The 13,047-nt window shown below is 38.7% G+C and overlaps 1 protein-coding gene across 4 annotated transcripts in view; it reads right to left on the bottom strand.

The window, feature by feature from the left end:
- The window catches only part of cntn3b (contactin 3b), a 147,668-nt gene that overhangs the window by 58,271 nt on the left and 76,350 nt on the right, over positions 1-13,047 (bottom strand). For all 4 annotated transcript variants that reach the window (XM_014009484.1, XM_014009483.1, XM_014009481.1 and 1 more), the window contains 5 exons: positions 10,776-10,874; positions 6,776-6,979; positions 4,794-4,896; positions 4,365-4,549; positions 3,699-3,835 (listed from right to left, as the gene is read on the bottom strand). In XM_014009484.1, the coding sequence (XP_013864938.1) occupies positions 3,699-3,835; positions 4,365-4,549; positions 4,794-4,896; positions 6,776-6,979; positions 10,776-10,874 (728 nt within the window). The remainder of the gene's footprint in view (positions 1-3,698; positions 3,836-4,364; positions 4,550-4,793; positions 4,897-6,775; positions 6,980-10,775; positions 10,875-13,047) is intronic.

A 13,047-nucleotide genomic window follows, 5' to 3' on the forward strand; every position in this document is an offset into this window, starting at 1 on the left:
CATCTGGTGAAAATTTCATGTCATTAGCACCTCTAGTAATATATTTACTGAGAAAAATGGTGACGTGTTCCATACTTATTTTACCTGCTGTATGTGATCTGGGCCATTAAAGAGCATTCTCACATATTTGATAAAAGTTTCTCCAAAATTCATTTACTCCTGGAGTCTTAAAAAGAAAACCAGGTTCAGTTTTTTCGCAGTGACAGTATTGTCAAGAGATTTGCCTKTCTTTTGGTGATATCGATAATATAAAACGACCTCCAAACAATACACACTCTTAAAATCTGAACTGAGTAAGCTCCTCTTTTGAAGGGATTTTAGTACTGGTTTATCTTGATCAGTCACCACCTTCCCCACGTGCGAGCACTCTGTCTTGAGACAAAAACTTCCAAAAAAAACAAAAAAAAATTAGAATTTCAACCACAATTAGTTAGTTCCAGGTAGAAAATAATTTTCCACAATTTTTAAAAAATATATATCCAATATCTGGAGCGATATATTTGTTATTAAGAAGTCATCAACACTGAAGCTTATACCCGGAGCTCACAGACACACATCCTCCCGCAGTGGCTGTATCACATGACTCCCCGAGCAGAGGATATTTCTGAGCAGCTTCAGATTTGTATGTGGTGCTGGTACAGGAGGGGTCTGCTAGAATATTGCATTTGTTTTGCTTTAAAAAACAGTTATTGCATTTCCCTTCTTGAGTGAAGAAAAAAAAGGGATGCAGCTATAGTGTGAGCATGTTTGTGTGTACACAAATAGGATCGAGCGAGGACATTGATGTGGAATATTCAGGCTGATGAAGGAGCTCTGTTTCCACAGTGATCTGCTACTTTTGGCCAATACAGTTATTTGTATAGGTTTTTTTCAGCTCAGTGGGGAGCGGTTTGATGTGTTTATTGGCTGCACGACTGTGCGTCACAATACATAAACAAACTGAAGCTCTGGACTCAGCTTTGCACTGCATTGCATAGCTGCTTGCTCTTTGTCCTGATGCATCTCAGTAATCCAGGTAAAAAATCAAAAAGAAAAAAAATTGTATAGGTCTTCTGGACGGGTTCTTCTCTAATGAAACGTTTCGTCTCTCCTCCAAGAGACTTCTTCAGTCTGAGAGTTTCAGGCAAAATTCAGGCTTTTAAGCCCTGCCTCCATGTGACTGATACTCACATCACATGGCTATCGTTGACACCTAATTAACACCTATTGTTAACAAGGGGTGGAGTGATACTGGCAATAGCAGCGCTGTAGGAGGGGGACAACTGAAAACGGAGGCCTCCACCTCTGTTTAATGAAAGACCATCCATCATTAAACAGAGGTGGAGGCCTCMGTTTTCAGTTGTCCCCCTCCTACAGTGCTACTGTTGCCAGTATCACTCCACCCCCTGTTAACAATAGGTGTTAATTAGGTGTCAACGATAGCCATGTGATGTGAGTATCCGTCACATGGAGGCAGTGCTTAAAAGCCTGAATTTTGCCTGAAACTCTCAGACTGAAGAAGTCTCTTGGAGGAGAGATGAAACGTTTCATTAGAGAAGAACCCGTCCAGAAGACCTATACAATTTTTTTCTTTCTGCTTGCTATTTGCTCAGCACAGAAGAACACAGCATTTTTGTGCAAAGCATGCAATAGGAAAGAATAGATTCCAGTGCACAGCACCGCCTTTTTCTGTTTTGGTCTGAAAGCCTCTTAAAAGTTTATGTCAGTTCAATGAGAAAAAGGCAAAACAAGTCTGGTTTGTTTYGATAGGTTGCCAGAAGAAGTGCATTTTCACGAAAAAGAACATGGCAGCACAACTTAGGTTCACAAAGTTGCATTTGAATGAATCACCAGACTTTTAGAACAAGGTCCTTTGGACATATGAGGCAAAATAAGAGATGCGTTCTGCCATGAATCACAGCACCAAACCAATCATAGCATAACAGCACAATAAGCACAGTGGAGTGGTGATGATATGGACCGGTTCTGAACATCATTCAGTCAAACAAAAGCTCCTCTGTGGACCAACGTACTGTGGAGTAAAAGATCATTTGCTTAACAGCTGAAGTTCAGCTGAAAGTGGCTCATGAAATGAGACAGTTCTCAAGCACAGATCAGATCTACATCAGAATGGCTTAAAAGAAACTGCAATGATCCAGTCAAAATCCAGAACTTCAACCTGATTGAAACCCTGTGGTGGGAACTGTGCAGAACCAAATGTCCATAAACCTCAACAAACTGAAGCAACTACAAAAGTCAGACTTTATTCTCCCTGAGACTGTGAATTTACAGCACGAGCAAAGAATAAAAAAACTAAAACATACACAACAACATTAAACAACTAAGATCATGTTGAAATGATCATGTCAAAGCTAAAAACAACGTAAAATATAATAAAGCCTTCTAGTACCTTAAAATTCAGATAACAGCTTTGGTTTTAATGTTAATAATTATATTAATTAAAACAAGTAAGAAGCAATGCTAATTTATCAAAATTCCAAATAACAAGCACTAACTAGCTGGTCCAGTGAAAAAATATTCTGGGTTAAAAGTGGGCATGTTGAGTGCGACATACTAAGACTGTGTGTGCAAATAATAACGGGTGCAAAGATGGTGCAGACCGTCCTGTTAAAATGAGGATTTAGCGTGTGAACCAAGAAAACTCAGAGTTGCAAGGAGTTTATTTTTAATAGAAAAAAGATTGTCAACCCACGGCTCCAGAGCTGCAAGTCTCTTTCTGTCCTTGACAAATAAAAGTGTTTTGTTAGTTTGATTATTTGTTTAATTTGTTTTTCATTGCACAGTTATGAATTTGATGTGATACTTACATCGCATTAAAATAAACTTAATTTGTCAACCGAACCAGCAGAGAAGTGCACACAGATCAGTGCAAAGATAACTGTTTAACTGAGAGTCATGGAAAAAATACGCGTTCTCATTTTCACTCTTTTAAAGAGTTTGAAGTTTGAATCACAAGAGTTGTGACTATTTCAATTATTAGAGTGCAGTTATTGTAWTGCAGGCTGCATTTGGAGGAAGATTCAGAAAGGAACAAAATCCTTAGTCAAAGCTCAGGTGATCAACTAAAACATTCAAATAAAACAAAAACACCACAGCTGAGATGGGCTTTACATAGACTTTTTTAAAGCTGCTGAGCTGTTTTATTATATTAAAGTGTCACACTGCTGCAACAAAGCAGATAACGGTGTCTGAATCACTGCACAGCCGGTTTGCACCTGCCTTTCAAACACGCTAAATTTAGACACTAAAACAGCGGCCGCAACAAGTTTTAGGTTTGATAAATCACACCGTGCTGCTAAATGATTCTTCCTGCATATTCCTCTCTTAGCTTTTTATGCTTTCTGATAATTGTCATGTATTCTGCACATTCATGCTGCTATGTCTCTCCGACAGATCCTCGGTGCATCATTCTTCGGCTTTGCACATCTTTTTAGAAGCGAGAAGTGTTGATTAATCAACCCCAAATGTTTTGCCCTACTGAGTAGTATTTGGCCAGGGTTTCAACTGTGGAAAAACACAAACTGTTTCACACATTTTAGCAACAGCTGAGACAACCTTGTTAAGATAAATAAAAGTTATGCTAGAACCAACATCGAACTAGAGGAAGTGGGTGGACTAATTTTGGCAAATCTTACAATTATAATTTTTATTCAAAATTGCTTAGCATATCTCCATGTGAGTCTGATAAACCTTTGTACCTCTGCCATCAGGTGCTCCCCATTCTTCAACCAGCTGTAGGATGGTTTAGGTTTTCCGCTGGCCTTACACTCCCAGAAAAGGTTGTCCTCTATGGACAGCGCGGTGTCTGCCATTGTCTGGAGCCACTGAGGTTTAGCTTAGAAAAAAAGAAAAAATAACATATTAAAATTAGTTTTACGCACTTCTGGGGTAGGAAATTGTAGCATTACACATAACTAAATGTAGGTTATCAGAAAAAGGAAAAAATACAGATCTATTTAGATCTTAAACCCATTAAAATATATTACAAATAAAAATAATTTTGGTTTCAATTCAGTTTAATTGTTTTTTTTTTAACCAGTTCAGAACAAAAGTAATCCCAGGGCATGTTTTTGATGATACAAAATGTTAAAATTTAAAATGAATTATTATTGTCTTTTTTAGTTGAATTATTATTCAAGTCATTTATCCTTTATATTTGAATTAATAATTTGTTTGTATTTAATGYAATTAAATACAGAGTTTTACAGTTTAATTTGAATTTCATGATACAACGATCACTGCAAAAACATTATCTCCAAAATAAAGATGGAAAAAAATGTGTGTTTCTTGTACAAGTACAGTTATCTGTAGCAATCTGTGTCTTTTTGCTTTCATCGTCAACAAATTTGAAACGGCTAACTCACCATGGAAAGAAACACGACCCCGTGCAGCATTCTTGCCCCGCCGATTCTCTGCGACGCACTCGTAGGTCCCTGCGTCCTCCTGTTGGAAATTAGGAACTTCAAGGACGGCATTTGAATTCTTCATTTTGACTTTGCTCGGGAATGGGACGCCGCTGGTTCTCCTCCAGCTAATTTCTGGGACAGGGCTACAAAAATAACAACAACAAAAGAAAGAACGAAGGGATCTGTCAGTCACTGTGATCAAAGTGTGATTAAATGACGTAGGAAAATAGCCTTGTGAGTTTGTGTTTCCTACAAATCCGACTGGCATTGTGTTTTCAGATAAACCTGACAATGATTCATGTTATGCTTGGCTGCAATTAAACCATCTTAAAAAGCTTTAACTTATGCAGGAAATAACCAATGTGATAGACCTTTAGGTTTACTTACTTTCCCAGAGCAAAACATTCCAGTTTCACCACTGATTCTTTTGCAGCTGGAACCGCATCGGGAAAATGAACTTCTATCTTTGGCTCATATTCACCCATTACTCCTAGAAAAGGGTGACAATGGACAACAAGCTTTTTAAATCAGTGATAAACAGCGGACATTACACTYGGGTTAGATGAGAGGCTGTAACACACTCAGACAGCAAACACAAAAGTCTTAATAAGCAGGAAGCAAAAGTGACCACTGAAGGGCTTATAAAGAAGGCGAGAAATAAGAGGTGGGTTATAAAAGATTCAGGGAACACATCAAGAAATAKATTAGACTAGTGGAGATTTATCACTCTTAGAGATTTATGAATGTAACTTCATTTATGACTTTATTTATATTCACATCACTGGAATGGGTCACAGGCTTCTTTGCAAATATTACAGCATGCCCTTTACCATTACAATTACATTCACAGTGCCCAGGAGCAAAAGCTGCTTTGCTGTCCGGTGCTTTCAGATTCAAAGACATCACAGACTCTGAAAAATGTAAGCATTGCATTATTGCAGCAATAATGCAAAGTTAATATTAATTTGTAATAACTGGATGGTAATAACTCATTAAGTTTTAATGCAGTGAGTGAGGCACCAATCAGAACAATGGGTCTGTTGAGTTGGTGTCAGTGTGGCAAATCCATTAAGAATTAGATAGATTTCTCATTTTCTAGGTCATCAAAGCCTCCGATGCTTACAAAATGTCATATCATTGCTAAACAAAAAAATAAAAGAAAGTAAACACCAACCACAAAAATATATATATCTACGTATATTATTTTATGTTAAAACCTGTTTCCATTCAACTTTGCTGAATTTATTTCATTAATTTTAAAGGGGAAAAAACACCACATTCAGTTAACTTTGTTTTTAGTTACAAGGAGACCTTTTTTTTTCACAAAAAACCCATTATATAACACAAAGTAATTGAAATTAACATTTTCAAATTGGGTGTTCTAAAAAAAAGCTGTGTGTAGTTTAATTTACATTTCAAGTGTGTGTCTATCGCTTCCGGGGATGGCTTGATTTCAGTTCAGTCAAGTTAAATATCCATTTACATCCATTCACAGCTCAGTTTTGTTTTCTTTCTGCTCTTGTTAATTTTGTGAAAAGACCCAAGATTTATGAGTGACTGTAAATTTGTTCAACTATTTTCTTTGCAGCTACGGCTACAGCATGCTGCTTACACCCTGATTCATCAGTACTAATCATCTACYTTTTGTCGTGCATAATACATCAACAGGGAGGAAAATGTTATTTTATTTTTACATTATTGCTTGTATTATGGTATTTTTACATTGCTGAACTGGTGTTWTTATTTAAACAAAAGTCCCGGCTCWGCAATGTCTTGCTGTTCAATGATTGCACGAAAGAACATGAAGCAGTTTGAATGTCCTTGTYGGTGTGCAGAAACTGTGCTTCAGGCAAACAAATGACTGAAAAATCACTTTCCTCTTGAATATATTGGGATCTTATTTTAGAAAACAACATTATATTCAAAAGAGTCCAAATTTTATACGAAACACATGAATAAAAGTTTTCTACAAGTTGTATTCAGTGAAAAAATAAGACAAGTACAAGCAGTTAGTTTTATCAGTGTTAACTAATATTACTTTTCCTTTTTTTACTAGAAGAAAACCAAATGTTTCTAGCTTATTCGTATGTAACATTCTRTCAGTGAGCATCTTGTATAATGTGTGTAATTGTACATGTAAGTACAGTTATCAGGATTGTGTATGGTAGAGTAATGTTCTTGTCTTATTAGACTTCTCATGTCTTTTTTTCTGTTCTATTTAAGTTGAAACACAAAGTTTGACTTTAGTGTGTAAAAGACTAGATTAAATTTTGGTGTACAAAAAACGAAGAACAGGTCTGTTAATAGAAAAAAGTTGAATGTATATGAGATTTAAACATAAAAGAAAAATATTTGGTTGTTTTTTTTACCATCACTCCTGAGGACCAGTGGTGTTGGAGAGCTGAGAACTGTCTCCTTTGTGACAGTGTTGTTCACCACACAGGTGTAGTTTCCCACATCAGAGGGCTCCACTTTGGCAATGTACAAACTCCCGGTCTCCTGAGAGATAAATCTTCGACTGTCTTGTTGGACCGCGTATGGATATTCATTGAAAATCCATGCAAATGCCAGCTCTAGAACAGAAAGAATAACAGTTGAGTTAACGCTGTGCTGGTCCACTTTAGATGGGCCTCGAGTCCATGGATGGGGTGGCTGAATCAAAAGAACTCCACTTCATGTTAGTTATTTTTCATCCCCTTATCCATGTTTCCTTAGGAAGAGATACCAAGAATGTAATAGCTATCAGTGCAGAAAAAATAGGAAACCAGGGGAAAGGGAGCGAAACAAACTGGATTACAGTGCTTCAGTGGCACTCCCCTGACACATGGCCTCCATTCCCCTGATCCCTGAGCGACTTAGTTTGAGGACGTCATAACCAACGAATGGATTGAGGGATCAATGAATCGACACACACACACAACCACGTTGTGTCATTTCTTCTCACAAATGACAGTTCTATAAGAAAAGAAAGGCCTGTCATGCTGAATTACAATGTTGTTTTCTAGAAGGAAAAAAAAAGATGYTCCGTGTGATCTTTTATTTTAGAGGTGGTGGAATGAGGAGGGAGGGTCCGAGTCAAAAGGTGTACGCAAAGCCTGTCAATCATGCGTAGCGCCACCCGAGTGGGCGAGCCACTTGGTGTTAGATGGGCTGAACGGTCCAAGCTGAGTGCAGCGATGCAGATACGAAGCTCCTTCTGATTAGGAAGCAAGAGCCACGAAACTCAGAGTCAGCATAACCCCAATCTGAACTATGTGCAGTGATAGCACTTTGCAGTGCAATTCTTTGTCAAGTGCTGTGATAAATACAACACAAGCTCTTTTATGAAGAAAAAGAGCCTAAAATGGCCTTTTAAATAAACAACTGAAAATATGTTGCCATACAGAAGCAATACAAAACCCACTACTTCTGACTATATTGCATTTAATTTGTCACATCGGGGTGGTTTGATATTACATATGGTTGCAGCAAAGAAAGCATATGTTGAATTCTAAGCCAATTGAGTGTAATAAAAAAAGTTTTATATTGTATGTGTCTGATATAGTGCAGTGCAGTGGAAGGTTATAAGGCACATCGGAGCTTTGAAACTCAAGAGAGGAAGGGGGGAGAGAAATCCAGGGGAAAAAAAACAAGTCTGAGTTGAGAAGGAGCAAGGTGAAGAAGGAAGAAAGGTATAGAAAGGTTCACACTGCTTTTATTTTCAGTCACTTTTGAGAATGTGGTGAAACACAAAAGAACTACAGTTGCAGCACCCTGCCGCGTATAAGCCTGTGTCAGAGAGGGATGCTGTCAAACTGTATTTCACACAGACTCCTTTGACCAATTATCCCAAAGACCAGCTGTACAATGCTCTTCGACAAACTGTTCTCTTGTGAAAGAAATTGCTTGCTCCAATGTGCAAGCTATTGTATCAAGAGGGTGACAAGCTAGGCAGCAGCCATTGTGCATGTCCTCCGCATTGGGTAGATATGCAGAGCGGTGGGGCTGTGCAGCCTGCAACTTAATCTTCTATTTGTAGCCCCTCATTTATAGAACACAGTCTCAGCTCCTCACTTGAACAATTAAAGCATWTTTTTTAGAACATTTGGTACAGAAACACAAGGCTACAGCCAACAGCTCTGCTCTCGTTAGCATACAGATTAGAACCRGTGCAGCAATATATACTGTGCGAATAATAAACTCCAACTTTTGCTTTACTGAAGTTGTTAATTAAGACTTTTTGTAAACCTCGAGTTTAAAAGGGAGCAGGTTTTTGTTGTAGGCAAAGTGTTTTACAACTAAAGACCCCCCTCCCCTCCGCTCACTTCCTTTTTGTAACCACAAAGTTTTCTACTGAATAAACAAATCAATGCACCGTGTTAATTAGCTAGCTGTGCTGTTTTGCAGAGGATTTTTCACCTTTCGACAGTGCCTTGCTACCTGAGTTTTTTTCTTACCAGTTTCTGTGTGAAGGTGAACCAAGCAACTGCTTCCTGTAGCTTCAAATTCACAATGTGATAGGAGTGTCAGTTTTCCTATCCAACGCTTAAATTAGTCAAATGAGAGCCTTTCTTTAYGTTTAATCTGTAACACTCTGATCTGTAAAAGGTTTAGTAGTATTTTATTGAAACATTAGTAGAGTTAAAGACTGTAAATACATTTAAAACAGATGTGTCTTGTCAGGGAGGGATTTGCTATCAAATATTGCAAAATGAAGGAAAGTCATTTCTATCTAGCATAGTTCAATGGGGACTTTCACTCGGGACATATCATTTGCATACATTATCCGCAACTGATCGGACAATTGGAGTGGATTCTACGGAGATTCGATGTTAATACCGTAACAGAAAAAGACTTTCTAGAGCAAATTTCGACTGATCCAACTACAGCAATCGCAGGCAAGTTCAGCTGAAAGGATGGCTTGAGGTCTTCAACAGATTTGGAAAACAAGCAGAATTCATTGGAGCCACCAGTGATAAGAAACTTAATGGTGATGTTTAGAATTTGTGTAAGTATAACATTATCACTATATGTTGGACTGACTGCAGTAGATCACTGCATGAGGCTACTAGCATAATGGCTACGAGTAAAGCAAGCAGTGGGCTACAGTAAAAATAATAAGGTTTACTGAACCTGTTTATCGACAGAAAATATAGGGACAGGATCCGGGTGGTCCAGTGTTGGTCTTTTACCTCCAATTAAATGTTTGGAGCAGACKTTAAGTCTATGATCTTTTCCGGTCAAATTTAGCCAGTCCCATTGCTCAAATCCAGCTGCTTTCTAGCATCTTAGCTTGGAAAAAGTAACAAAAAATACTCCATTCATGTTGGGACGATGGCTGTACCCTGAGTCAGTTGCGAGCACTGTAGCACACTGTTTTGTGGTCTTCCCAGTGGAGTTTTATGCTGTTTTCCAGAATTTAAAGTTTAAGTTTAAACACGGCTAAACCTGCGCAGCTCGGCTGCAAGTGTTTGTATGCACATCAGTGTCCAGAGGACATTGGCTATGTTCACACTGCAGGTTTTTACGCTCAATGCTGATTTAAAAAAAAAAAAGTCAAATCTTTTGGTGTGAACGTTCACATCGCATTTTAAATGTGACCTGCATCAGACTCCAGTGTGATCTCTACACAGCACTGATGTGACACGCATGCACAGTAAAAGACGTGACGTCTCATTCAGCCGGCTTGTTTCTTTACAGAGCTAGCATGGATGCTCCTTTTTGCATGTCGAATCTGAAGTTGTTGTTTAATCAGAGCTGATTAAATAATTATCTGACCTGCTTGTTTAGTTCAGTGTTTATATCTGAACCTACCTCTGACCGGGATGCTCCAGTGAAGCTTTTTATTTTTTGAACAAAGCAACGAGCTGAACATAAAGTATTGACCGATTAACTTTAGGATTAATACGCTCCATCACAGAGGCTGGACATTAATATCTACATGGAAAATTAAAAGTAAAAAGACAAAGCAACTGGTCTTCTGTTTTGGAGCTGTAAACACATGGAGCTACAGATTTAAACTGTGTGACTTGAGGTTAGTGTCTTATTGATCCTTCACCTCCWCCTCACTGATGAAAATGTCAGAAGGAATGTGACATGAGCGTTCACACTGCAGTCACTTTGAAAACATCAGATATGTATCTAATTTAGAACCACATGATGAAACAGCCTGGGTCAGATTTAGAAAAAATCGGATTTGTCGCGTTCAGACTGTCATAAAAAATCAGATATGGGTCAGATGGGGCAAAAAAATCAGATTTGGGTCACATTTGCCTGTAGTGTGAACGTAGCCTTAGTCACGTGACTAATGGTATAAAAATAGCCTGAGTGAAGGTCCCCATTACAAAACACGAAGATGAGAAAAAAAAGGTTTGAACTAGCAAAGCTTACCTCCAGAATGTGGGGGYGCACCACAGAGCAGAACCACTCCTTGACCCTCACGGACACTGACAGCACTCCTCACAGATTGGGTTTTGAAGTTTTCAAGATCTGATAAGTCAGAAGAGATTRCAATGAAACTTGACAAGCAGCTTTAAAAGGTGAAACACTCAGCAGCACAGCAAATATGTGTGTTTTTTACAGTTTATTCACGTGGGTTTTTCCTGACAAGGATAGTTTTTAGAATAGGGGACATACGTTCTCCCAAATTCCCCTCACAAAATCAGAAGCGTGTTTTTGATGTTTTAATTTGAGCACTGGGAGTTTAATAGGACACCACTGACTGCCTTGGGRCTCCCTCCTGACAGCAGCTGATAGTTTCAAAGACATCGGAGTGCTGATGAAATAGATGGACCTGTCTTGTTGACGTTTACTGAGCAACACAACAATTTAGTTGCAATAAAGAGATTAGACTCGAGTGGGATAAAATTAGYGGGAGGAAGGAAGAGCTGTGCAAGGATTGAACAAACACAGAGTAAGGGTGCATGACAAATGACAGTGTGCAGAGCCAGCAGCAATAAGTAACATCATTATTAAATGTGGTGTAATCTTGCACTTAAAAACATTAGCTTCCCCATCAATACTCTCAGCAAAATCTATCGCCTGTAAATGAATGAGYATTTGCTGGAAGAAAAAAAGAAARGAAAACAAAACCTGGCATGATAAACCACCCCTGGCTTCATGACGGATGGAGGGAAGCTGCCGCAGTCCGCTCTGCACTCTGTCTGCACCCTTTGGCTAACAGCCTAGAGTAAGCCTTCCAAACACAAACAAAAGAAAGTCAGTGTGACCGATAAGGGAAATTAGGAGAAGGAAGATTATGGAGAGAAGTGGGACAGAGTGTGGCTAAGATTAATGAGCAGCTCTCTGTTGACCGCAGCAGAATCAAACAGAGCCAAGTCACGGCAGGACCACGAGAGGCCACAGGAGGAGGTGACTGACTTGAAATGCAGACAGAGGTAACATCCTTCTGATCTCAGCAGGCTGCTTTAATAAATACAGATTCTGCCTCCAAACAACATTTTGAATTCTGAGGAGCCGTGCTGTAAGAGGCAATAGCTTATTTGAAAACTGCCACTATGTCTGTTGATAGTAATGACAGTCACACACACACAAAAGAGCTAATTATCAGGCATAAAAAGAATGACTCCTTCAACCAGATTGTGCAATATTGCACAAAGACGGGTAAAGATGTTGCTGGGCTCAGTGCTTGAGGGGATACTCCTCTTTCCTCTGTAGCCTCTGAACAGAAGAATAATGGGTTTCACCGGACTCAACTGACCACACACTGTAACTCTGAAAGCTAGAGGCCAAACTCACTATATAGCCGCAGCGATTCTTTTGTAAGCAGAATCAATCTCTGCCATATAAGAATGGCTAGCCTAGAGATTACAGAGGAAGACTATTACAGCTCYGTGATGATTGGTCTGGGCAAGGGTGCTGCTGTCGAGACACTCCCTGTCATGCTAGATTGTGTCCGGCAGTATTCTTGAGGAAAAACTGCTCCAGAGACACCACAACAATTCTCAACCAGTGTATATCAGAAATGTAAAAGTACAAGTTATTTACAGCTTAGTTATGGTAACACAGCAGCCCCTTCCATCACTTTTAGTACCCCTGTGGTGAGCAGTATTGCAACAACAAAGTAGGACAAGGATGAAAAGATAACAGCCAGACAGGTTGTAAAGAACCCAACATTATAGTCAGAATGTTGAAGTTATTGGAGCACATATGTCATGTACTGACACGATCAAGCAATGTGGCACTCAAGTTTAACGTTTACATTTGAACGAGCATTGATAATTCTTTCTTGGTCCCTAACTATAATTCTGACCAATCCTGGATTAGACTGGTAGTAATGTAAGATTTACAATGTTCAGAAATATTATTACGGCTGTGAKCAGAGAACTATATACAGTACATCCATCATGGACATTGACATCATATTACTTTGGGGCTTTTATTGATTGATGTAAACTTTTTTTTGTTCCCAAAGTAGGAATGTTTGTACAATTTATAATATGCAGCCTATTTTATAACATCTAACATACAACTTACAGGGGTTAGACAGTGAAAATGAAACACCTGTCATTTTAGTGTGGGAGGTTTCATGGTTAAATTGAACCAGAATCTTCATTAACTGCACATTGTACCAATAAGAGCAGAGTGTGAAGGTTCAATTAGCAGGGTAAGAGCACAGTTTTGCTCAAAATATTGCAATGCA

The sequence above is a fragment of the Austrofundulus limnaeus genome, unplaced genomic scaffold, assembly GCF_001266775.1.
Source record: "Austrofundulus limnaeus strain Quisiro unplaced genomic scaffold, Austrofundulus_limnaeus-1.0 Scaffold58, whole genome shotgun sequence".
Taxonomy (NCBI): Eukaryota; Metazoa; Chordata; class Actinopteri; order Cyprinodontiformes; family Rivulidae; genus Austrofundulus; species Austrofundulus limnaeus.